We start from the raw sequence: 27,811 nt of genomic DNA on the forward strand, positions 1-27,811 counted from the left end.
GTAGATACCATTGTTTGTTTTTTTAATGAAAATTCAATTTTTCAACTTTCGATTTTTAAGATGCTCTGAGACAATATATGACATATTTTTTTTTTGTCAAAAACTTATCTATATTCATTCTTTGTGGACTGTCATCCTTATCTTCATATGTGTTGTTGCTTCACCACGTTTCGGCCAACTCATCCTTTGGCCTTCTTCAGATAGTTAACCGTGACAGGATAGGAAATCTGAATTTTGGAACTACATCTCCAGTAATTACTGCCTTCCATACTTGCTGTTGTCTCGCTAATCCACTGGCCTGCTTTGGGTAGGATTGAAACTGCTAAAGCAGGCCAGAGGATTAGTTGACCAAAACGTGGTGAGAATTATGGAAGACAGTAATTACTGGGGATACTGTTAAAAGACTCAGCACTTCTATCCCGTCCTGGTTAATCACCTAAAGAAGGCCAGAGGATGAGTCGGTCGAAACGTGGTGAAACAAAAACAACTATAAAGATGAGGATAACAGTCTGCAAAAAAATGAATACACAAATTATGAATCCTCATCTTAAAAGATTAAAAATAAATAAAAAATATATAAAAAAAACTTATTTATTTTTTCAATGACTCTTTCACTTGCTTCTAACAGAGTTCGGAAAAGTGTAAAATATTTTTATATTTAAGGAGAAACTCTCCCCTTCTCAAAACCAAACGTTCTTTCCGTTTTCAGAAGAGAAACTTCCTAAGATGGTGGTTCAATAAAGGATGTTAGATTCGAAGAAAATATAAAGTTCAGCAAAATGTAATAAATATTTTTTTAAATTTTTCTCATATTTTGTCAAATATATTCATGCTTTTTATTACATTGTAAGATTTTACTTTTTTTTAATTCATACATTTATTTTGCATTAATTTAGTAATATTTTATTTATATTTTTAATATTTTCATTATATATTTTTAATTGATATATTTATTTTGCATTAATTTAGTAATATTTTATTTATATTTTTCATATTTTCATTATATATTTTTAATTGATATATTTATTTTGCAGTAATTTAGTAATATTTTATTTATATTTTTTAATATTTTCATTATATATTTTTTAATTCATATATTTATTTTGCATTAATTTAGTAATATTTTATTTATATTTTTTAATATTTTCATTATATATTTTTTAATTAATATATTTATTTTGCATTAATTTAGTAATATTTTATTTATATTTTTTAATATTTTCATTATATATTTTTTAATTCATATATTTATTTTGCATTAATTTAGTAATATTTTATTTATATTTTTTAATATTTTCATTATATATTTTTTAATTCATATATTTATTTTGCATTAATTTAGTAATATTTTATTTATATTTTTTAATATTTTCATTATATATTTTTTAATTCATATATTTATTTTGCATTAATTTAGTAATATTTTATTTATATTTTTTAATATTTTCATTATATATTTTTTAATTCATATATTTATTTTGCATTAATTTATTAATATTTTATTTATATTTTTTAATATTTTCATTATATATTTTTAATTGATATATTTATTTTGCATTAATTTAGTAATATTTTATTTATATTTTTATTTTCATTATATATTTTTAATTAATGTATTTATTTTGTATTAATTTAGTAATTTGTTTATTTATATTTTCAAATTCATATATTTATTTTGTATTTAGTAATATTTTGATTCATATTTTTTATTTATATATTTATGTTGTATTAACTCAGTAATATTTTTACTAACAATTTTTAATTCATATATTTATTTTGTACTAATTTAGTAATTTTTATTAATATTTTTTAATTAATATATTAATTTTGTATTAATTTATTAACATATTTATTCATATTTTTAATTTCATATATTATTTTGTATCAATTAATATTTTTACTAACATTTTTAAATTTGTATATTTATTTTATATTACTTTAGTTATATTTTTATTCATATTTTTCATACATTTATTTTGTATTAATGTACTAATATTTTAATAATATTTTCTAATCTATATATTTATTTTGTATTAATTTAGTAATATTTTTATTCATATTTTTTATTCATATATTTATTTTGTATTAATTTAATATTTTTATTCATATTTTTAATTCATATATTTATTTTGTATAACTTTAGTAATATTTTTATTTATATTTTTCAATTCATATATTTATTTTATATTAATTTAGTAATATTTTTATTCGTGTTTTTTAATATATTTATTTTGTATTATTTTAGTAATACTTTTATTAATATTTTTAATTTATATATTTATTTTTATTAATTTAGTAATATTTTTATTCATATTTTTATTCATCTATTTATTTTGTATTAATTTAATATTTTTATTCATATTTTTTTATTCATATTTATATATTTATATTCATTTTGTATTAATTTAATATTTTTATTCATAATTTTTTATTAATATATTTATTTTGTATTAATTTAATATTTTTATTAATATTTTTTATTCATATATTTATTTTGTATTAATTTAATATTTTTATTCATATTTTTAATTCATATATTCATTTTGTATTAATTTAATATTTTTATTCATATTTTTAATTCATGTATTCATTTTGTATTAATTTAGTAATATTTTAATTCATATTTTTAATTTTATATTTATTTTGTATTAATTTAGTAATATTTTTAATTTTATATTTATTTTGTATTAATTTAGTAATATTTTCATTCATATTTTTAAATTTATATTTTTGTATTAGTTTATGAAAGCTCAGTATACTTCTTATAATAATTTCAAAATACTTATTTAATCTTTTAAGATATGGAGGAATATAAGAAGGCTATAGCAATGCAGGGAGCGGCTGTTGTATTTGTGTGACGTATAAGCAAAATATTTTATTTTATTGTTTTTCAGGACATTATTTGGTCCTTTTACGTTTGAAAAAGAGATGATATTGTCGAAATATTAAGACCTCTACCATCTCAAATACATCAAACAGTAAGTTCATACTTACTGATTTGCACTGTGATTATCTTGAAAAATAAATGAATATACAAAGTTAAAAAAATAACAAAACAAAGAAAACTTCTTTCGTTTGTCCATTTTTGATCATTCGCCACGTCAATACAAATGCCAGTAACCTGCATTGCTATAGCCTTCTTATATTCTTCCATAATTATGTATGAAAAATGCTTCAAGCAAACTACCTTTCTCTATTAATCTTTTTACTTTTTATTTTGTTGTAATTAATTTTATACTTCAGTATACAAATATATTTTATGAATTTTTTAAGTTAAAATGGTCGAATTGGCAAATTCGCTAAATCACGGCATGAGTTTATCGCGGAAAAAAAAATTTTTGTTGTTAAATATTATTGTATGAAGCATCTTTTCAAGTTAAAATCTATTGAGGAATACACATTTTCTATTGAGAAATATGCATTTTAAATATGTAAACATTGTATAAAGAATAAGTTTTTCAAAATGATGTCTCATTTAGGATAAGTTTACTTAACTATGTCCGAAAATTCAGTACGCAAAGTTAAGATGCCGGAAGTGGACTCGGTTTACCTAGATATGGAACAGAAGTCACTTACCATGAAACAAAATAGGAAATCATATGGAACCACTTCTTGTTTTATCATAAAAAACTTTTATTTTTTACATTTTTATGAATATTTTTTTAATATTTAAAATATATTCGTGTGAAAATATTTTATATCAAAAAAATAATTTAAACTTTCATAGTTCACATCTCTATAAATAATTTTACCTAATTTACTTTACATATTTAAAATGCGTATTTCTTGATACAAAAGGTGTATTTCTTAATAGACTTTAATTCCAAAAGATTCCTCACATAATAATATTTCCAAAAATAATAATATCGAAACGATACAAATCATTTTTTCTTCAAAACAAAAAAAGCCCAAAAAAACAAAACAGACAACTAAAAAAAAAAAAAAAAAAAATCAAATAAAAAGACACCAAACATTGCAAAACAAAATAAAAATAAAACATTTAAAAAAAATATACTTTTTCCCCCAGCTCAAATAAAAATAAGTAATTTTAATATTCAGTTATTAAATGTTTAAAAATTATTAGGTTATGGTCAGTACCCAAGACGCAGGAAGTGGACTGTTTACCTGAATGGAAGTCGCTAAGCATTAAATGAAAAACGCAACCATATGGAACAACTTCTATCATGAAAAAATAAATAATTTTTTTTACATTTCTATAAATATTTTTTTTTAATATTTTAAATATAATCATATGGAACAACTTCTTTTATTATGAAAAAATAAGCTTATTCATTTTACATTTCTATAAATATTTTTTTTAATATTTTAAATATCATATGGAAATATTTTATTTAAAAAAAGTAACTTAAACTTTCAGAGTTTACATTTCTATAAATAATTTTACCTAATGTTTACATATTTAAAATATGTGTTTTTCAATAAAACATGTGTATTTCTCAATAGATTTTAATTTAAAAATCTTCCTCATATAATAATATTTAAAAAAATAATTTTTTTATACCTACACAGAATTTTTTTTTTTCTCGCAATAAAGTCACGTAGCAATTTAGCGACTTTGCCAGCAAATTTTTAAGCAGTCGAAACAGGGGAAGTAACTCTAGCATTTAAAATCATGAAACTGCCTTACCATCATAAGAGATTTTTTCAAATCCTTTCTTTTTTTTCAATTAATTAATCTTTTGCGTACTTTGCATACGTTTCTTGTTTTGCATTTATGTACGATACATGGGATGGAAGAGAATGTAAATTTGGAGTAGGGAAAACTTTTCTTACTCACATCTGATTTCGTTGTTGTTTTCGTTCGCTGCTTTCACTGTTTGTTCCGTCATATTCTCGGTTCACTGAAAGGGGGGGCATAACTCTGTCAAGAAATAACCAAAATGGACGTGAGTTCGTTGGGAACTCTTCATTGGCAAACACAAAAATAGTATCGTCTAATACAGTGGTTCCTAACCTTTTTCACATGGCGGCACGCTATTGAGTTTTTAAAATTTTCAACGTACACCTTTTTCACATGGCGGCACGCTATTGAGTTTTTAAAATTTTCAACGTACACCTTTTTCACATGGCGGCACGCTATTGAGTTTTTAAAATTTTCAACGTACACCTTTTTCACATGGCGGCACGCTATTGAGTTTTTAAAATTTTCAACGTACACCTTTTTAACATGGCGGCACGCTATTGAGTTTTTAAAATTTTCAACGTACACCTTTTTAACATGGCGGCACGCTATTGAGTTTTTAAAATTTTCAACGTACACCTTTTTAACATGGCGGCACGCTATTGAGTTTTTAAAATTTTCAACGTACACCTTTTTAACATGGCGGCACGCTATTGAGTTTTTAAAATTTTCAACGTACACCTTTTTCACATGGCGGCACGCTATTGAGTTTTTAAAATTTTCAACGTACACCTTTTTAACATGGCGGCACGCTATTGAGTTTTTAAAATTTTCAACGTACACCTTTTTAACATGGCGGCACGCTATTGAGTTTTTAAAATTTTCAACGTACACCTTTTTCACATGGCGGCACGCTATTGAGTTTTTAAAATTTTCAACGTACACCTTTTTAACATGGCGGCACGCTATTGAGTTTTTAAAATTTTCAACGTACACCTTTTTCACATGGCGGCACGCTATTGAGTTTTTAAAATTTTAAACGTACACCTTTTTAACATGGCGGCACGCTATTGAGTTTTTAAAATTTTCAACGTACACCTTTTTAACATGGCGGCACGCTATTGAGTTTTTAAAAATTTAAACGTACACCTTTTTAACATGGCGGCACGCTATTGAGTTTTTAAAATTTTAAACGTACACCTTTTTAACATGGCGGCACACTATTGAGTTTTTAAAAATTTTAAACGTACACCTTTTTAACATGGCGGCACGCTATTGAGTTTTTAAAATTTTAAACGTACACCTTTTTAACATGGCGGCACGCTATTGAGTTTTTAAAATTTTAAACGTACACCTTTTTCACATGGCGGCACGCTATTGAGTTTTTAAAATTTTAAACGTACACCTTTTTAACATGGCGGCACGCTATTGAGTTTTTAAAATTTTCAACGTACACCTTTTTAACATGGCGGCACGCTATTGAGTTTTTAAAAATTTTAAACGTACACCTTTTTAACATGGCGGCACGCTATTGAGTTTTTAAAAATTTTAAACGTACACCTTTTTAACATGGCGGCACGCTATTGAGTTTTTAAAAATTTTAAACGTACACCTTTTTAACATGGCGGCACGCTATTGAGTTTTTAAAAATTTTAAACGTACACCTTTTTAACATGGCGGCACGCTATTGAGTTTTTAAAAATTTTAAACGTACACCTTTTTAACATGGCGGCACGCTATTGAGTTTTAAAAAATTTTAAACGTACACCTTTTTAACATGGCGGCACGCTATTGAGTTTTTAAAAATTTTAATGTACACCTTTTTAACATGGCGGCACGCTATTGAGTTTTTAAAAATTTTAAACGTACACCTTTTTAACATGGCGGCACGCTATTGAGTTTTTAAAAATTTTAAACGTACACCTTTTTAACATGGCGGCACGCTATTGAGTTTTTAAAAATTTTAAACGTACACCTTTTTAACATGGCGGCACGCTATTGAGTTTTTAAAATTTTCAACGTACACCTTTTTAACATGGCGGCACGCTATTGAGTTTTTAAAATTTTCAACGTACACCTTTTTAACATGGCGGCACGCTATTGAGTTTTTAAAAATTTTCAACGTACACCTTTTTAACATGGCGGCACGCTATTGAGTTTTTTAAAATTTTCAACGTACACCTTTTTAACATGGCGGCACGCTATTGAGTTTTTTAAAATTTTCAACGTACACCTTTTTAACATGGCGGCACGCTATTGAGTTTTTTAAATTTTCAACGTACACCTATCACAAAAAATAAGTATTTTCTACTCGTGTAGCCTTTTTGCAATAAAAAAATAAAAACCAAAAATTATATAAGATTTTTTATTCACAGAACTCAACATATATTCAATATCTGAGATATAATAATAATAATAATAATAATAATAATAATAATAATTATAGTGAATGTCAGTGGAATAGTTGTGCCTGGTGTTTTTTAACCACTGCTGCAATATGTGGACGAATGTGAGAGAAACACACTCTTAGCTCATTTTTTAATACTAAATACTAGGTTGGCGCAAAAATAATGTCGTTTTTGGTCGTAACCCCCACCCCGACCCCCCACCACCCGATTTATCGGAGAGGGACCTACGTTTTTAGTGACGTCCATGTGTCCATTAGTCTAGACGAATGCCAGATAACCGTCCATTAGTTTTCCCTGAAATTTTGCCACAAATTGTATTTCATTAAATAGATGTGCACAGTAAAAAACATTTTATGCGAAAATTCCCATTCCCAGCGACTCAAAAGAGGTCAAAAATGCCCTAAAATGGCCAAAAATGACATGTTTTGCCCTATAACTTTTGATCTATCCATTAGATTTTTCTGAAACTTGGCCAAAACGTGGAGCCCATTGTTCTTAATATAAATCTAGTATAGGTGACCCTGGCAAAATTTTGGTTCGCGTCCTCGAGGACTTTTAGTGCTACAAACGCCCTGTTTTGTGGCTCTTTTTTCATATTTCTCAACAAAAACTTCATATGCCTGACTATATAGTAGTTTTACACGGTGGCCAACTCAAATATACATGTGTTAAGGCTTGAAACTGCACCGTTATCCGTTTACACTGGGATTCAGCATACCCAGGGGCTAAAAAGAGGTAAAAAAATGCCCCAAAATGGCCAAAAATGACACTTTTTGCCCCATAGCGTTTGATCCATGCATTAGATTTTCCTGAAACTTGGCCAAAATGTGGAGGCCATTGTTCTTAATATAAATTCAGTATGGGTGACCATGGCAAAATTATGGTTTGCATCCCTCTGGGACTTTTAGGGCTAAAAAAAAAACATGCCTTTGTAGAGATCTTTTTTTCATATTATTCAAAATCCTAATATTTATGTCTATATAGTGGTTTTCCATTAAAGATACATTTCTTGAGCATCTTTATGTCAAACTCAGAAACTTAAATAGAATTTCAAACCGACCTTTTATTTAATCAATATCGTTTGAGCTAACCCAACAAATAGATAAAAAAGATTTAAAACCAAACAACTTGAAGCTATGAATGAATTTGCGCATGTGTAAAACTAACAGAAATGAACATTTTGCATTACAACTTGCTGACATATTTCTGTACATGTTATTCATCCATCCAAACAACGATTTTACTCATTATAAACCATCCTTCGTGTATGGTTACTATTTCCTGTTAATTTCAGTGTTATTTAAGTAATTTAAGAGTTTATTGGTTAAATATTTACACAGACGCACACATATACATACATACTAGTTGTTGTGGAGATGCCCACTAATTAACATAGGTGGGTGAGTGAGATATATAAAGGTATCAATCACCAATACCGGGAGAGTTCTGCAATGGCCGCCAAATAGGCAAGACGCCTATGTTGCCTCCAGTAAGACATGCAACACGCCACCTGCCGGAATATCTCCAACTGAAATATATCTGAAGACATGTAAATATGTATATAACTTTTCTGCCTAATATATTATTGTTATACCTTTACTTTCCGTGATCTTGTTAATTATTTGTGCAGACACAACACTAGTGATGCGATGATTCCAATACTTTTCCCGATTTCGATACAATTACTGAATCCAATTTTTTATAAATCTCTAAATATTTAAATATAAAATTGTTATTTTGTCCTGATTACCGTAAAAATACATCTTAAATGCGGCTATGTTTTCTCAAACGTAAAGACACACTTGTGAGGGAGTGATATAGAGGTCTTACTTGAAGCTTAAATCAATAAAAATTTATTATCTTATCATTACTACAAGCAGTAGAAGATGTTTCTTAAACCAAAATCAAATAAAAAAAGATAATTTAAGGAATCGGTTTTGGCATCGGAAGATAGGTTCAAATTTTGCCGATTCCGATACTGATTCCGAAACCCCAAAAAGCTCCGATTTTTCCGATTTCGATTAATCGTCCCAACACTAATACATGCATCTACTGTTTTATTTATATAGGTTAGTACTGGTTATTATCGTCTGTAGTAAAGACTGAACCTTCAGCCTCCAGAAATGACTGTCACTTAGAATAGATGGTTAATCAATACCTTTATCCATTGCGCCACAGTAGTCCTCATGTATTAAATAAAGGATTGCATTCGAAATTCTGTTTAGATTTCCGAATTCAGCATAAACATTTCCAAGTTTGAAAAGATGCACCCGAAGAAAGTTAGAGTTTACATCGGCCAAAACATTATGATGACAATATCACAGATCAGAATAGCTAACAATCCGAATAATACAAAATATGTTTGGTTCTTCCCCTTTTGGGAGATTTCACACACATTTACTCTGACAGTTTCAATCTTTCAAAAAAAAAAAAGAAAAAGAAAAGAAAAAGAAAGAAAAAATACAGTAGAATCCCGGGATACGGCATTAAAAATTAGCAACAAAATACAGTACAGTATATATATATATATATTACATAGGCATCACCACTTATCAAGGCCCAGAGGCCACTCGAGGATAAGGGTTAAAGAGTGTACAGTAGTCAATTGGACAATATAGTAATCGTTAGGAATGGAAATTTGATAAATGTGTTAACTTAAATGGAATGGCTCATCAAGAACTTGTTTACGTTGGACTTGAAGACAATCAGATTATAGTCAGCTGGAAAGCAGATAAATAGAAGACAATTCCACAGGCGTGCACTTCTAAGAAAGAATCTTTGTTCATGGAATCTACATTTAGGTTTAGGCACAGATAAAGAGTTGGGGGAATTATTGATAGTGTTTTCAACTAGACGAGTGTTTCTTGTGAAAGTTTGGCTAGGGGGGACCATAGATTGAAGCTTGGTCGAGCACTTGCCATGAAAATAACGATAAAGCAGAGACAAACTCGCAACATCTCTTCTGTGAGATAGAGGTTGCTGGGAAGAGAAAAGGACATCTCCTACGAGGCTACAAAGTCTTTTTTGAACTCTATCAAAGCAGGACAAGTCCTTTCTAGCTGCTCCTGCCCAGATGTGGCAACAGTACTCCATCCTTGGACATACCTGGCTCTGGTGGTAGCTTCTTTCGGTCTTGACAGACTGTGGATACTCACTGTAAGGATGCCTGTGCATGACATTTTTGAGGCAAGAGTTGCCCAATCTCCAACCACACCTATCCTGAGTCGACATTGTTAAATACCAGTGGCAAGTGGAGGTTCAGGACGACTGGAAACAAATGCCGAGATAAAAGGAAAGCACATAGAGCGTCTATAATTTCCAAATGGTCACCCATTTGGTACTAGCCAGGTTCAACATTGCTTAACTTCGGTAATCTGACAAGAACCGGTGTGTCAAAGTGATTATGCCGTATTGCAGTACAATATATAATACACATGTATATAATCAAATAACATTATACATAACACTGTAAGGCGGGACAAATACCGTAACCAGGGGCCAAAAAAAACATTGTATTCCACATCGTAACCTGAAAAAAACGTATCCTAGAGCCACCGTACTGGGATTGTACTGTGCAGAAATGTACTCAATAATAAATCGATACAAACAAAGACATCTGTACCTGTCTTTTTCATTATAGACTCAAAAAGCACTGGATTGATTTCAACCAAACTGGGTATGTATAGAGACTAGAGTTCAAAGAATGTCATAGGTTACCTTGTTAAATACTGAAGTAGGTATATCAGCTAGTACATATGAGCAATTTTACAGACTGCGCTGCAGATAGAAAGTTCACCAGCAGTTAAACGATTTCCCTTTCCGTAATAAGTTAGAATATATGGCATAATCACGCTGACACACACAGGTTCTTGTTAAATCAACAAAGTTAAGCAACGTCGAGCCTGGTTAATATCAAATGGGTGACTATTTGAGAATAGCAAGTGCTGTATGTGGGACATCATCGACACCGCCGTGCTAGAATTGCAAAAACCTACCGTCGTTATTTCCCCCAACAGGGATATATATGCGGCTGGGAACCGTTTGTGAATTTCATACTGCCATGAAACTTCCTCCTTTGGTGGGAGCCAGTTCAACTCACCGAAGGTTAGTGGTGCTTTAGTAGTACAGTAGTAGTAGTAGTAGTAGTACGTTAGAATTGTGGGAAACGGATGTCAATGATATTTAAGTGAGTATGAAATTGAACATACAGAGAGAGGGGGAAAGAAGGATAAGGGGAAGGGGAGTGGGGAGAAGGAGGAGAGTAGGGGGGGGAGTGAAGTATCAACAGTTTTTGTAGAAGCTTAAATGAGACAACACACATTAATTATGTCCAGCAAAATGATAATTAGCAGAAACAGGAACAAAGCAAAAAGAAAATGTAAAAAACAATGAGTGGAAAAAATTAGGACATGTGGGTAGGTTTACTAGTAGATATGTTGCCTAGTTCATATTAACAATTTGACAAAAAGCACTGCAGATAGAAAGGTGAGTATGTAACAGACCCGCTAGCGCTAGCAGCAGCTGAATGACACATATGCAAATGATCATGCTGGTGTGTGATGTGACGTCATAGCTGAGGAAAAGAACGGGGGGGGGGAGAAAATGCACCACCATGACGAGAAAGAGAAAACAGCAAACAGCTCATGCCAGCGTGAGATGGATATGTGGCCTTGTGGTGGCGGGGAGAGACTTTTAAGCCCGTGTTGAAATGGCAGGGTTTTGTAAGCTACATGATGAACAACGATATGAACTAAGAGACTTTTGGAAAGTACCGGTAATAAATGCCTTTTGTTACCCCCCCCCCCCAAAAAAAAATGCTGAGTCAATTTTTTTCCTTTTTGTTTCTTTGCGACTGTCTTAACATGGACCCACAGGTTGCATACAAACATGTAGGGACCACAAGCAGAGTTCAAACGAGTGTGCCTGCTTCTAATATATTAGGATTATGGAAAAAAAAAATCAAGGTCAATGATATTTTGGCAGACATGAATTAGAGTGAGTGGTGAGCGACGTATCATAAGTTTTGCTGGAAGTAATAATCATTTTCTTACGAAACGGTAATATATCAGTCATTTTAAAAGTAAAGCATTCTATTTTTTTTTTTAACTCAAAAAGTTGAAGAGCTACGAAGACGGGAGAGGTATCACTAAAATGAGTGGACTTTTGTTCTCCAAAATTTATTTTTCTACATAGTCACCACCATTCTCAGTACAAAAAAATATGAGACATTACTTTTGGAACGCTCTTCTAATATTATTATTATTATTATTACATTATTAATAGGTTAATTTGCAATAATTGTAATCGTTCTATTAATACTAATAGTTTTGATTATAAAAATAAAGATGACAAAAACAATGGTTAATGATCCTAGAGCTATTCTCTAAATTCAAGGGAGATCACTCCAAACAACCTTTTTTTCATATTAACCTTGTGATATAAAATTGTAGACATTTACTCGTTTGATTAATCAGTTGGGGGTTATCATCAAGTGACATATTTACAAGTTTCAATAAGTGCAAGAGACACCAGAATTCGCCCATCATCATCATCATCATTGTTTAATGTCCGTTTCCATGCTAGCATTGATTGTACTTTTTTTTTCTGATGGATCTTCTCCGGGCCTCTCAGCCTTGTGCAAGGCCTGATTGTTATCTCAATTTCCTAAGGTCATTCTTAACTGACTGACTCCATGTCTTATATGATCTACATCTCCATCTAAATCCATCAACCTCAATAAATTTATATCTGCTGAATGGACTCTCATTATCCATCCTTACAATATGTTCATGCCATCCCAATCTATTCTGGTGTAAAGCATCAAATATGTTGCGAATGTGTAATCTATTCCTTAACTTTTCTAATGAATTCCTATCCCTGAGACTGATTCCAGCAAAAAACATTTAATTCCAATGCGTAATTGATATGGGAAATTAAGCCATATTTTGAGGCCAAAGACAAATTGTTCCACAAAAGCATTAAATTGTTAGAAGCATCACCCTGATAAGAGACTATGCTGATGAAAAAAACTAATTTTGCTTATAAGTTGCCGTTTTATTAGTTAAACATAGGATTTTTTTGAGTGGTGTTGTATAGAAATAAAATACGACATATAAATCAGCTTATTACAGGGAGATCCTCTCAACCTAAAAATGTCAGCCATGTTATTGGTAATTGTTCGTAATCCTTTCTGATATCAATGGAACACACTGACACAAGAAATAAACATGTTGTAAATGTGTAATCTATTCCTCAACTTTTCTAATGAACATACAGAGAGAGGGGGAAAGAAGGATAAGGGGAAGGGGAGTGGGGAGAAGTCTCTGAGACTTACACCACCCATTCATTTCACCATCTGTGTATCTGTTCTAGAAATTCTATTAATGTCCTCCTCCTTAAGCGGCCAAGTCCCACTAACATACATCATGACTAGAGCTGTGACAACAGCATATTCTTTTCATTGTTTTGACTCTCTAGTGTGTATCCGTTGATATTTTATATATTTTTATATAGACTGTGATTCTTGCTTGATTAACTGTGTCAGATATATACTCAAGAGTAAAAACAATGAAAAGAATATGCTGTTGTCACAACCCTAATCATGACACTTCTAACACGGGCCTCCCCCCACCAAAAAAAAAACAAACAATTCAATCAAAAACTGATTCATTTGTTAAAAAGAAAAGGTGTTAAAGTTATGGGTCAAGAAACATTAAGATCCCATCAGGGGTCTTAATGGACGAAATTTCTTTAAACAATCAAAATAATTTTTGCATTCATTTCATTTCTATGGTGTAAAATTCATGTAAATAAGAATTCAGTTCGAAAATGAAAGATGGTTTGTGATGATGGGGGGGGGTGAAGAGGATAAGAAACACTTCCTTCAATTATGGCTTCGATTTTTAAGATCAGATAGACAGACTGACAACCTAGGTATCTCAAGTTTAAATCCGGTTCCTTCCACAGAAACACTTTCACTTATGGATGCTGGCAACCTTCATGTAGTCTCTCCCATAGGTATCCAATACCCTTCTAGAAAGAATTCTTAATGGAAAGATATCAGGAAACAAATGCCAACAAAATCATCATAAATGAATGATCAACATCATCATCATCATCAACAACAATAGCATCGTGTCACCATTAAAATCGGTGGCTAAGTGGTTAACGACATGGACTGAAAAGCTGGGTGAGTAAAGTTCGAATCCAATTCATTCCACAAAAATGCTTTCACTTACGGATGTTGGCAACCTTCACGTGCTTCCTCCCATAAGTATTTGATGTCTTTCTAGTAGAATTCTAACTTGAAAGATATCAGAGAAACGAATGCCAAAAACAATCATCTGATTCATACGACTATGGTGAAAAGCTTCTGAGACTGACTTTAACTCCTGATCTGAAATGGAACACGTACATCAAACCTGTTGCCAAGATTGCTGGAAAGATGGTTGGATCACTCTACTGCTCCAGCAGGTATCTCACTTCAATCCTCTACCTGTATAAAAGCCAGGTATGCCCTAACATGGAGAACTGTTGCCACTCTGGGAAGGAGCTGCTCAGTGCACCCTATCCAGCTTTGATAGAGTTCAAAACCAGCTTCGAAACCTAGTACCTTTTCTCTTCCCTGTAACCTCTTTTCCACAGAAGAGATATTGCAAGCCTATTTTCATGGCAAGTGTTCAACTGAACTCCAATCTATGGTTACCCCTTGCAAAACATTCACAAAGAAACACTTGACTAGCTACAACCACTATATACGATTTTTTTTTTTTTGTATAGGGGTCACCACTTATCAAGGCTCGGAGGCCACTCGAGGATAAGTGTTATTGAGTGTACAGTAGTCAATAGGATAATTTCCCCAACTCTCTATCAGTCCTGGATATGACCTTAAACTATATCCGACGGTGAGGCCCAGCTTGCGGGCTTTGGGAAGTGTGGAGCCACCCTTTAATTGCCATTGCTCCCAGGTCCACTCTGACCTGGATTGGTAGTACCTGTTAGGTTCTAAACTATGGGTTAAATAGAAATCGACTTAAAAAAAAACAAAACAAATATACTCTATTAAAAAATTGTTCTTCAAAATCACTGGATTCGGCAGTAAATAACCTGAAAAGGGTTGATATGCCGTAAAACAAAAACAACCAACCAACCCAACTCTCTATCAGTGCTTGAATCTAAATGCAGATTCCATGAACAAAGCTTCTTTCCCATAACTGCCCGCTTGCGTTCTGCTGTCTTGTTTCCCTGTTGAATACAACATGGTAGCCTTCAAATCCAATGTAAACAAATTCTTGTTGAGCAGACTCTATAATAAATAATCAAGTTCTACCCAATCTACATCATTAACGATTACTACACTACCACATTACATTTTTTAACCCTTTATCCTCGAGTGGCCTTCGGGCCTTGATAAATGGTGACTCCCAAGTAAAAAAAAAAAAAAGTTTATACATCTGCAGTTATCGACTTAAAGTTACGGCATAAGTTTTTTTGCTTTTTATTTTTACAATTGATATTTTATTGCTTCCCCACGATAGCAAAATGTGACACAAGGTCGTTTTTAATTTGGAGGAACATCAGCTCCCCCAAAAGGGTCACTCTGGCCGTAGGCAAAAATAAAAATTCCCTTAGTATAGAAGGGTTTCCCCTCCATTGACTGAAGACAAATTAACTTAAGTGGAGCATTAGAACAGATACTACACTGTGATCTTAGCCCGAAGGTCAGAATTTATCATAGATGAATTTGTGTCACTATGAATAGGGAACCGGAGAGAGGGGTGTTTCTATCCGGATTGATTAGGGGTGGTAAGCTAGATAGATCGCAGGGTAAGTTTAGCATAAAATAGCATTCACTGCTGGCATCATCAGCAACAAGTGAAAGGAAAGAAATAGAAAGAAAGATAAGAGAAATGAAGAAAAGGAAGAAAAAAAAAGGAAAGAAAGATAGAAAGGTGAAGAAAAAGAAAGAAAAGAAAGGAAGGAAGGGAGAAAGATAAGATCGAAAAGGTGCAAGAGATATAAAAAAAAAAGAAAGAAAAGAAAGGAAGCATGGGTAGAAAAGAGAGCATGGAGAAAGGAAGAAGAGGAAGGGAGCAAGAAAAGAGATGAGGAAAGACAGAAAGAATAGAAGGAAGGAAGGAAAGAAAGTGAGGAAGAGAGAAGAAGAAGAAAAGAATAGAAAGAAAAAACAGAAGATGGAAAAGGGGAATAAATGAAATCCAAATGAATCCTTGATTTCTTAATCCAACTTTAAAAAATTTAAATGAAAAATTATTTATTAACTCATCGATCCATAATCCTTAAGACGAACTGAAAACGATCCAATAAACCAATCAATATTAACAAAAAATCGATATTTATTTCATGGCCATCAAATCTCGATTGAAATTGAAGAAGATCAAATTAAAGACTTCAATGTTATAAAGTCACTTGCATTCATGAACAGATGCGAATCCTTTTAATAATATCCGTTTTCTGTCAGCATAGTTACAACTCCGTCATCTCAGGCCTGATTTCCACGAAATTTTCTGTCATTCTTAGGGACAAAAGAAGAATTTCTACTGCTTTAATCTAAGACTAACAGGCTGCTCGGCATTGCCCGATCGTAAAAATATGCTTAAATATATTCTTAATCGTGCAGCTATTATTATTTGTTAAGTTTAAAACGCAAAGTCAAGTATCATGGTTCAATTATGCTCTGAATGCCCTTGTCTTATAAAAGAATTTATAGTTGATTTTATAAGCTGTAGCTTTCTGCTTGTGCGGTGATAAAAATTCTCAAATGCACTTACGATGTTAGGTTGTATAAAAGTGTTAACTTTAGTCAAAATCAGACTTTTTTCTTTTAATCGAATTTTTTCGATTATCGATTTTTGATTCTTATTAAACGCATTCTGATACAAAACCTGCACGAGAACACTCCCAGACACATCAAGTACCCTCGTGTGAATTAAAAAATTTTTTTTTTAAATCGGCCCAGCCTTTTTTGAGTCCATATGGAATGAACTCACACACACACACAAAGTTCCTTTGATATAATAGCAGATATATATGTTTATCTATCTATATATATAAAACAAAGATGACTGTCTGTCTGTCCACATATTAGTCGCATCAGTTAATTTCTACTGAAAACCAACATAATATCTGGGAGAAGCAGATTCCTGTCAATACTGTAGCTTGGTTTTAAATGATTAAATGTTGTTTGCGTCGATTATAATAAAAATGTGAAGTGGTCCACCCTTTTCAAGATGTAGGCGTTTACCACTCCTTTTTTCAAGATTACTCCACTTACCCTTGATCCTTGCTTTATAATGTGGAGTGTTTAAGCAAAGTGGTATCAAGTGGAATTTTTTGACTGACTCGGCCAAGGATTGAACTCTGGTCTTTGTGTCTGCCAGTAAAAATTCTAACCATTATGTCAAATGGGCTGGTCTTCTATTATAAAAATGTACAATAGTTGAGCTATCCAGTTTAACAGCATATCAACCATTTATGGCCATTTAATAATGATAGATGTACATCCAAACGGCATAACATTCGTGAAGGACTGCATCAGAGATTGATCCTTGGACCACTATCATTCTTGATATTCATTAACGACCTCCCTAATAATATTGAGTCCGAGATGGGTATATTTGCTGATGATACACCGCAATATAACATGTATGAGGGAAGAATGGATGTACATAAATTTAAGACGACGGCAGAATCCTTAGAAAATAACCTCCAGACCATAGTGGAATGGGGCTGCAAATGGATGGTAACATTTAATGCTAGTAAGACTAAGCTGCTCTCCTTTAACAATTACAAGAAGCCTCTCCAACCACCGATATCTATGACAAATAACACCCTACCTGTGAATTCTTCCTTCAAACTTCTCGGCTTAACATTCATGGGCAATATAAACTGGAACAAATACATTGAGGATATTGCAAAGGCTGCTGCAAAAATGGGTTTCCTCTACTGTGCTAGAAGACTACCCTCACCTGAGAGTATCCTGTACCTCTACAAAGCCACCATTCGCCCATGCTTGGAGTATTGTTGCCACATCTGGGCTGGTGCATCTACCACTCGTCTACCTCTTAGATAGGGCCCCAAAAATAGTCTTCAATCTTATAGGTCCCACTTTATCAAATGGTGGGATCCTTCTACCGCTCCCGAAGATATCTCACTACTGATGCAATTCTCTATCTGTATAAAAGCCAAGTACGTCCAAGGATGGAGTATCTGGGCAGGAGCTGCTAAAAACAGCCTATCCTGTCTTGATAGAGTACAAAATAGACTTCGTGACTTGGTGGGGATGCCCTTTTCTCTTCCCTGCTACCTCTCTCCCACAGAAGAGATGTTGCGAGCCTGTCTTTGTTTTATCGTTATTTCCATGGCAAGTGCTCGCCCGAGCTCCAATCTCTGGTTCCCCCCATCACCAATCTTTCACGAAAAACACCTGTCTAGCTGAAACTACTATCAATAATTTGCCCCACTCTTTATCTGTGCCTAAATGAAAACGTAGATTCCATGAACAAAGTTTCTTTCTTAGAAGTGCACGCACATGAAACTCTGTTTCGTTTGCCTGTTTCCCACCTGACTACAACTTGGATGTCTTCAAGTTCAACATAAACAAATTCCTGATGAACCGCCCCCCTTAAGTAATGACACTTTATCAAATCTCCAATACTAACGATTACTACAACACTATCCCATTGATTACTGTACACGCAATAACCCTTATCCTCGAATGGCTTCCGGGACTTCCATGTAAAAAAAAAACAAAAATAACTAAGCTCTAACCTCTGTCCCATCGCTGTAGTATTGCATCCCTGTCTATTTTACAAGTAATTTAATGGAATGTGCTCTGCTGAACTTGTGTATCCTAAAAAAACACTTAGCAACAAAATCACACCCCGTCACTGTTGAGGTCCCTAAATGTCAGAAAGCTTTTTACTCTAATAGTTTCTTCCCTCGAACAGCTAGATTTTGGAATTCCCTTCCTGCTACCTGCTTCCTTTACTATACTGGTATGCAGAAGTTTAAATGTAACATAAACCAACGTCTTGTTAATCTTTCCTAGGTATGGTCCCAATTAGTAGCCCTTTACGTCCAAGTGGCGATATGCCTTGCTTAGGGTGAACGTGAAAAAAAAAAAAAATACTAAATGAATTGTTAAAACAGTAGTTGTTTCATTTAATCCATAAATGGGAAGAATGAAGGGATTCATACCTTTTTTTTTTTTTTTTTTTTTTTTTTACTTATGTTCAACGTTTTTGATATCCAGGCAATATTTTTTAACAATAATACAAAGCTCTATATAAAATTGAATGGAGCTCTCTTTGTAGTTATCAGGGCTCTACAGAAAAAAAAAAATATATCTTTAGTTGACCTTTGACAATTAAATATTTTCGTTTACTAGCCAAATAGAAAAGTTAATAGACAAACCCACGTGATTTTTGGAATATGACATTTTCATTTCATAACGAATACGTACATCATAAAGATTTCTCTGTATTTTTAAAAAAATGTCAATCTCAATATGCATTGAATTTTATGTTGATATTTGAACGTATAAACTTTGTTAAAAAAAAAAAGCATATATATATATATTTTACAAAGGAGTCACCATTTATCAAGGCCCGAGGGCCACTCAAGGATAAGGGTTAATGAGTGTACAATGGTCAAGGGGACATGTCAGCCATCGTTAGTAGTGGAAATTTGATAAACTGTAGAAAAGTTGAAGGTGAAGGAATTAATATTTTTAGCCAATTATTCAATATTTGTCGTCCGAAGGGTTCGAGCTTCAAAACAATACTGATCTTGTGAAAAGCCGTCGCCTCTGTTGAAAATTTTAGGCAGACATACAAACATACATATATTTTAACAGACAGGTGAGATTTATATTATAGAAGACTGGCAGTTCAGCCCGGCTTTGCTCGGGCCCTATGTACTGTTCATAACTTTATGTGCATATGTATATATTAAAAAGTGTGAATATGTACGGTAATGCCTTTCTATCTAATAGGCTTCCTTAACTACCATAGAGAAAAGTTGGTAGCGACCGCAGAGTTCAAATTTTTTAAAACTTTAACTCCAATTTTGACCCCTTAAAATTTGTTTTGGGCTCAAATCAAATTAAAATGTTTGACCCATACCTAAATAACCTACATCTAAAATTTCAAGTGTTCAGCCCCAAAATTGGTAGAGGAATTTGGTAGAGTCTGCAAAGGTCTATTCTTTCAATGTTGACCTCTTGGCAGCCAAATTTTCGCCCAAAAACTGATTTAAAAGCTTGCTGCATATCTGAATATCCTTTATGTAAAATTTCAAATGTTTAGACCCAAAATTGGCTTAATAGTTTGCTAGAGACTGCAAAGGTAAAATCTTTTGAACTTTGACCTTTTGGAAATCAAATTTTCAGCAAAAAAAGAAACATTAAAAATCTTGCTCTATGTCTGAATACACTTTAAAATTTCAAATGTTTAGACCCAAAATTAGCGGAGGAGTTTTGTAGAGTTCTCAAATGCCAAATCGTTGAACTTTGAACACTTGACAGCCAAATTTCTGGCTGAAAACTGATTAAAAAGATTTTCCCAAATCCCAATATCCTTTGTCAAATCTCGAGTCTGTAGACTTAAAATTGACTGAGTTATTTAGTAGGAAAGTGTACACAGACAGACAGACATTTTTACTTTTATATATAGATAGATTGCATTTGATCATCGGTGAATGCCTCATATACATCATATAAAGCTCAGTCATAATTTTGTGTACGTGCGTGCGTGGGGTTAAAAGTAAAAAACTAGGCAAGATACATTTACACACCTTACATATTCGAAATTAGTATAATCTCCAGTTGGTTGTGGTAAAAAAGAAAATACTGTAATGTTTGAACATTTTAGAATTTTTGTGATGACACATTACTTAAACTACTGATTTCATCTTGAGTGTTAGTTTCACAACGGTTCAATCAATGTAACCTCCAACCTTCTTCAGGTGTATCTTGTTCAACTCCGGAATCTTTCTGTCAAACTCGGGACTCTGCATAGTACTTCAAACGGAGCCCTTTATTTAATCTGTGGGGGTAGCATGCTCTCGTTCAGTCAGCCATGACCAAGTAATATTCTTAAGTAATTGACAGAGTACAAAATAGACTTTGTGGCTTAGTGGGGGATGCCCTTTTCTCTACCCTGCAACCTCTCTCCCACAGAAGAGACGTTGCGAGCCTATCCTTGTTTTATCGTTATTTCCAGGTGCTCGTCTGAACTCCAATCTCTGGTCCCCCCCCCTCGCCAATCTTTCACGAAAAAAACCCGTCTAGCGCAATCCACTGTGAAAAATTTCCCCCATTCTTTATCTGCGCCTAAATCAAAACGTGGATTCCATGAACAAAGCTTCTTTCTTAGAACTGCCTATGGAACTGTTCCGTCTGCCTGCTTCCCACCTGACTACAACCTGGATGTCTTCAAGTCCAACGTAAACGAATTCCTGATTAACCGCCCCCTTAAGTGAACACTTCATTAAATCTCCACACTAACGTACTGTACTTGCAATAACCCTTATCCCTGAGTGGCTTCCGGGCCTTGATAAGTGGTGACCACCGTGTAAAAAAAAAAAAAAAATTCACAATTGTATTCTTAGTATCACCGGCAGAGAGGATTGAACCATTAACCTCCAGAAGAGTGTCAATTACAACTGACCCATGGTGTAACGGATAAGGTACCTAGTAACATTCAGTTGTAATTGACACTCTTCTGGAGGTTGAAGGTTGATCAGAATATAATTGCAAATTACTTAGGACTTCTACCCGGACACAATTGAAGAGCATGCTACCCTTGTGGATTAAATAAAGAGTTCCGTTTGAAATCCCCGAGTTGGAGATTACAGTGTCCGAAATGTGAAAAAAAAAAAAAAAACTCAAGAGGACAATTGTTCAAATAATTCAAATAATAATGGTAATATACAAGGTGCCTTCAATAAGTTTCCAGATTTTTTTGTACAGACATTTAAAATTGTCGTAGACTCTTGAAAATTCAGTATGTTATTGCTATACATCTTATGAGATGATTGACCAATTAGTAGGATTTCAGGTTTACATGAACAGCTACAGACGGAATTGGAATACACCCTACTAAAGCCTAATTATCACAACTGGTGAATTTCAAAAATGCAATCTGGATGTGAGGACAATTTAGAAAAATGATATGCAATAAAATTTTGTTTTAAACTTGGAAAAAAAATGCCACAGAAATGTATGGAATGCTTCAGACTGCTTTTGGACCATCTTGTATGAATCAAGCATCAGTTTAAGTGGCATAAGAGATACAAGGAAGGCAGGGAGTCTGTGAGGGATGATGAGAAGTGTGGGAGGAGTAAAGAAGTCAGAACACGAGAGTTGATTGGCCAAATAAAGAATTTCATAAATAAGGACCGCCGTGTGTCTGTAGAGACAATAAGTGCACAGTTTGATGTCAGTGTGGGAACTGTACACACAATTATTCGTGAGGAACTAAAGATGCAGAAGATTTATGCAAATGCACCAGTCCAACAACTCCATCCTTGTCATAGACTATTTGACTAAGATGGGCATAAAGTCAGTTCCTCACTCTCTCTCTATAGTCCACATCTTGCTCTCCGTGACTTTTGTTTATTCCCTAAGCTCAAGGAAAAGCTTAGAGGCTATTATAAGACGAAGAGATGTAAGAGGCTGTGACGAGGATCATTGACACGCTAACACAAAAGCATATCGATGGGGCCTTCCAGCAGTTGTTGGAACAATATAACAAGTGCATTGCAGTCGGAGGAGATTACTTCGAAGGGGACTAAAGTTTCATGTGTGTACTATCAATAAAAGTGCCCATACGAAAAATTCTCTGGAAACTTATTGAACGCACCTCATATTTATATGTTTGTGATCACCGAAACTGGGGGAGAGGGAGAGAAAATAAAATTATCTCTTTCTTTCTTACTAGTAATTGTTTCAATAACAACACTGAAAGTAGGTGAAATAGTCAATATCTATTTTGTAAAATATCACATCAGTGGTGTGGCGATGTAACATCATTCTGTGTCACAAAAAAGTGTAATGTAGCCGCTGACCCAGTGATTTAAGTGACTTGGCCAGGACTTGTATGCATATTGACGACTCACGTGCCAAATTAATGTTGCGTCAGCATTTAAGCTGTGGTTGTGAATGTGACGTCACAGAATGAAATGCACATATATGCATCAAAGTCAAAAGAAAAAAAAAGAGAAGGAGGAAAGACGGATGGCGATTTTGAAGGTACGATTGACAAGTGTGCGAGTCTCCTTCTTTGAAACCGAGCTGGATGACCTGTGGGTCCTAAAGAGAATGACTGTAACACAACAGCTGATAGTACCTATTTATAATGCCTCCCCACGGGACAGAGTTAGACACCAGGGTCGTTTTTTAACATGGAGAAAAGGTACAAAAATAAAAAATTGTCTCAGTCGCAAAGGACTGTTCCGCCACTGAAAGAGAACAAGAAATGGAAGTGCAGCATCTGAAGAACAGATGGTATTTATTTGCTCCCCCACCGAGCAAATTAGGCACAAGGCCGATTTCTAATATGAGGAGTCAAGGGGAAATGGGGACCAACTCCCCGGGGAGTAGGGGAGCTGGATAGTGACAATTAGTATGAAGGGTTGCCCCTACATTGACCAAGGTCTTATATGTGGGGTTGCCCCCACATATGGTCTTTTCTTGTAGTATCTGCAGCAGGGTTAATTATTTGCTCCCCCACCAAGCAAATTAGGCACAAGTGAGGAGTGAAGGGAAAATGGGGACCAACTCCTCGGGGAGTAGGGGAGCTGGATAGTGACAATTGGTATGAAGGGTTGCCCCCACATATGATCTTCGCTTGTAGTATCTGCCGGAACAGATACTACACTTTGCTCTTGGCCCGAGGGCCAAACCTCATATGAGGCGGAATAGTGCAGCATCTCAAGAACAGATACTACATTTTGATCTTGGCCAAAAGGCCAAGCATAAACTTTTAGCTAAAAACAAAGGCATAGAAAGAGAGAACAGATATTGTTGTATTGTAATTACGTGTTGATGACTTGCATGTGAAACCGAACAAAATAACTATCTTTCACATAAAAAAGTTTGTGTCAAAGTTTTTTTTTGCGAATTTCTACATAAGATTTTAAAAAGTAATAACAATGCTGCAAATGATGGCATCCATAAATCTTCTACAGATGTGTGACGTGGTCAATGGAAGTAAATAAACTGAATCGATTACACGTTCCTTTTATTTGTTCTTTTTTAACTCCTTTAAAAAAAGTGAAGAATTGAAACCAGGACATTTGTTTAGTATTGCTTTTTTTTACTTGGGAATCGCCACTTATCAAGGCCCAAAAACCACTAGAGGATAAGGATTAATGGATATAAGGTGGCAGTATCATAATTGTTAATGGTATAAATTGAGTAGAATTTGATTATTTATGGAGATGGCTCAACAAGAACTTGTTTACATTGGATTTGGAGGCTGCTATGTTGTATTCAACCATAAAGCAGGCCAGAGGAACAGTGTCCCACAGATGGACAATTCTGGAAAAGAAGCTTTGTTCATGGAATCTGCATATAGATTTAGGCACAGATAGAGAGTGAGGGAAATCGTAAATAGTGGTTGTAGCTAGTCGAGTGTTTTCTGTGAAAGTTTGGCCATAAATTGGAGTTCAGTTGAGTACTCGCTCCATATTGTTCTCATCTGGAAGCCATCTATATATATAAAAAGCAAAAATCTTTTTAAATGTATGTATGTCTGCCTAAAACTTTTGACAGACACAATGGATTTTCACGAGATCGGTATCGTTTTGAAGTTCGACCCTGCCGACGACAAATATCGAAAAATGACTAAAACATTAATTCCTTCACCCTCAACTGGGCACTTTTCTACAGGGAGGGGTAGCAAAAAATCGTTTCTTCATGACAATTTAGCCAAACACGCATGCGCAAAAAAAAAAAAAAAAAAAAAAAAAAAAAAAAAAAAAAAACGTTCTTTCTGGAATTAGTTTTAAAAAATCCCTAAAAAGAAAACATAACTTTGCTCACGCAATCATAGACCAGTCGTTATAGCGGCAGCGTCGTTATCTTAAGATTGTATGTTTGAGCCGAGATATCAAATATATTTTTTTTGATTTTTAATGCTAATATTGAAACAGGGTTATTTATGCCATTTTTTTTTTTTTGTTCGTTTATTCTTTTATTTTGCATCATGTTTGCCGTTTTTTTTTTTTTTCCCCCTCTCAAATTTAAAAAAAACAAAGTTATATTTAAAAAGGGTTGTTACGTTCACTTATCCTTTATTTTCCATTTGGTTTTTGATTTACACCCCACCACACCTGGGCAACACCGGGTACACCCGCTAATCTACTATATAAAGGGCAGTTGTCTGTGTATATGTATTCAGTTAAAAGTTAAAACCTACAAAACAAATGCTCAAAAAGTTAGTATTTTCTTGACTGATATATTGCCCTGGATGAAAAATATCTAAATATTTTTTTTTAAATTATTCATTCTTTGACCCTAAACTGGTGCAGATTTCATTGTCAGGAGAGGGACAGTTTTCTGGTGACGCATTCCTCAAGGAATCTATAAAAGGATGGGTGTATATGCAGAGAGAGAGGAATGGGCTCAACATTGAAGAAAGAGGAGAGTAGAGAGAGAGGGACAGGGGGAAAGATGAAAGATTTATTAGAAATAGGTTATACTTTTGCCACAGGTAATGCCGGGTAGCCCTGCTAGTTCAACATAAGTAAAATTCTGCCTTAACATACAGGTGGATACTTATCAAGAAAAATAATCTTCCACTTGAGTCACTCGTGCCAGTAGAAATAGATGAAACATTGACAAATTCCAAGCTAGAGATTTCAATCACCTATTGCTGATGGAACAGTTTTAGTGTGAGATACAGATAACCAGCATCTTCCTGCAGCTTCATCGTGATGGATGACATTTCCTGTAAATTCCAGTCATCTCCTCACAACTGCTTACACACGAGACAAGGATCTGTCAAACGACTTGTTCACAAGATGACTTTTCTAGGCGTTGTTATAAGCTGTTAGTAGCATTCGGATGTACGTAACATTTTCTAGACATCAGACAAACAGAAGGTTTTTTTTTTTCTTAGATTTTAGTTTGGATTTCTTTCCTTTTGTGGACGTTAACACTTTTTCATGAAATTTGAAGGGAACTTCATGGCTGAAATCCTTACGTTCACATTGTGTTCGGTCTCAGTGTATACGTCCACATACTTGACGCCGAAAACACATTTGATGCAAGCAACTGTGTTTAAAATCCACATATTGTGTTCAGATTTTTTTGAACACGTCCGAGTTGAGATCTGAAGCAGAATTCATATCCTCAAACGTGATGTTAGCTTAATCTTAGCTGGCCACGATCGCTATGATGATGTTTGTGAAGCAAGGTCATCATTACTGAAAACTGTCGTGCAAAGTGCATAAGCAAGTACAATGAACCAAAACGGTGAAAAAGAATCTCGTTGAAGAACACCAGTTTCTATCTTGAGTTTTGTTAAAAAAAAAAAAAAAATGAAGAGATCGAATCGTAACAAGAGAAATAATTATTTTTTTTAAATTTTAAGCCAATTTAGCAAAACTCAGTGTTGGCTAATTGTCTTTGAAAACTGTTTTCATTAATAATTAATTTTCTATCGTTTTTCATAATTTTTTGGATATGTTCATTACTGTGACATGACAATTGAGTAGATATCACTGGTTTTACTCTAAATTCAATTTTTCAATTTCGCTCCAACAACAAATGATGGTCATTGTTGTAAAGCTACATTTCCTCGCTTTACTAAAAATTATTATCTAACGCAGATACAGTATCACCTCAGTCGGATTAGGGTCACTTCAATTATACAAAATATTTCTCATTCATAAGACCTTTTGAATTTAGAGAAATAGAGTATAATTGTTCTCTAGAACTTTCTAGAAAGTTCCAGAGTTCTAGAATAGCAGAGACAATATAAACAGATTTTCCATAGGAAGTAGTAATGGGATAATTCTAATATTTCTTCCCTTGATTCTAATACAATTACCAATTCTGATTTGTCATAAATCTCTAAATATTTAACTATAAAATTGTTATTTTGTCAGGATTACAGTAAAAACACATGTTAAATGTGCATCTCGAAACGTAAAAAACATGTCCGTGGGTGGTAATTTATAGCATTTAGCTTCACTGGTTAAAATTAATAAATACTTATTATTTTATTACTACTAGCAATAGAAGATTTTGTTCTAAACAAAATCAAATAAGATAAAGGAATCGTTTTTGGCATCAGAAAATTGGTACACATTTTTCTGATTCTGATACCACCAAAAGTTCCGATCCTTCCAATTTCCGATTAACCGTCCAAACACTAATAGGAAGTAATCAGTTCTCCATGGAGATCTGTTGCTCCCGTCACAATTCAATCGGGATCATTTTTATTCATTAACACAAAGGTTTGACTGCAAAAAATTCTTACAAAAAAGATAATAAACCGCTAAATAATCTTCCTGGATTTTAACTTAAGGATCAAGTAAAGATTAGATACCCCGTAGCAGACGACAAAAATAAGCAAACAATTCAAGAGGCACCGTTTGTTCGACCTTGACATTGCTGTTAGTTGTTTCTAAACTTGTAAACAGGTCAAATAGCAGACATATTCGAATGTTCGCGAGCAAGATTTTTTAAAAATATATTTACAAAACTTTTAAAGATTTAAAAGAAAAAATA

The 27,811-nt window shown here is 33.4% G+C and overlaps 1 protein-coding gene across 8 annotated transcripts in view; it reads right to left on the bottom strand.

Annotated features, from left to right (window-relative positions):
- The window catches only part of LOC145296925 (single-stranded DNA-binding protein 3-like), a 317,297-nt gene that overhangs the window by 5,202 nt on the left and 284,284 nt on the right, over positions 1–27,811 (bottom strand). For 6 of the 8 annotated variants that reach the window (XM_080143120.1, XM_080143125.1, XM_080143119.1 and 3 more), the window contains one exon: positions 4,799–4,882. The exons of the other annotated variants lie outside the window; for them this stretch is intronic. In XM_080143120.1, coding sequence (XP_079999246.1) covers positions 4,847–4,882 — 36 coding nt within the window. In that variant the 3' untranslated portion in view covers positions 4,799–4,846. The remainder of the gene's footprint in view (positions 1–4,798; positions 4,883–27,811) is intronic. 8 annotated transcript variants of the gene reach the window in all.

The sequence above is a fragment of the Euprymna scolopes genome, chromosome 17 (assembly GCF_053919585.1).
Source record: "Euprymna scolopes isolate OS-2025 chromosome 17, ASM5391958v1, whole genome shotgun sequence".
Lineage (NCBI taxonomy): Eukaryota > Metazoa > Mollusca > Cephalopoda > Sepiida > Sepiolidae > Euprymna > Euprymna scolopes.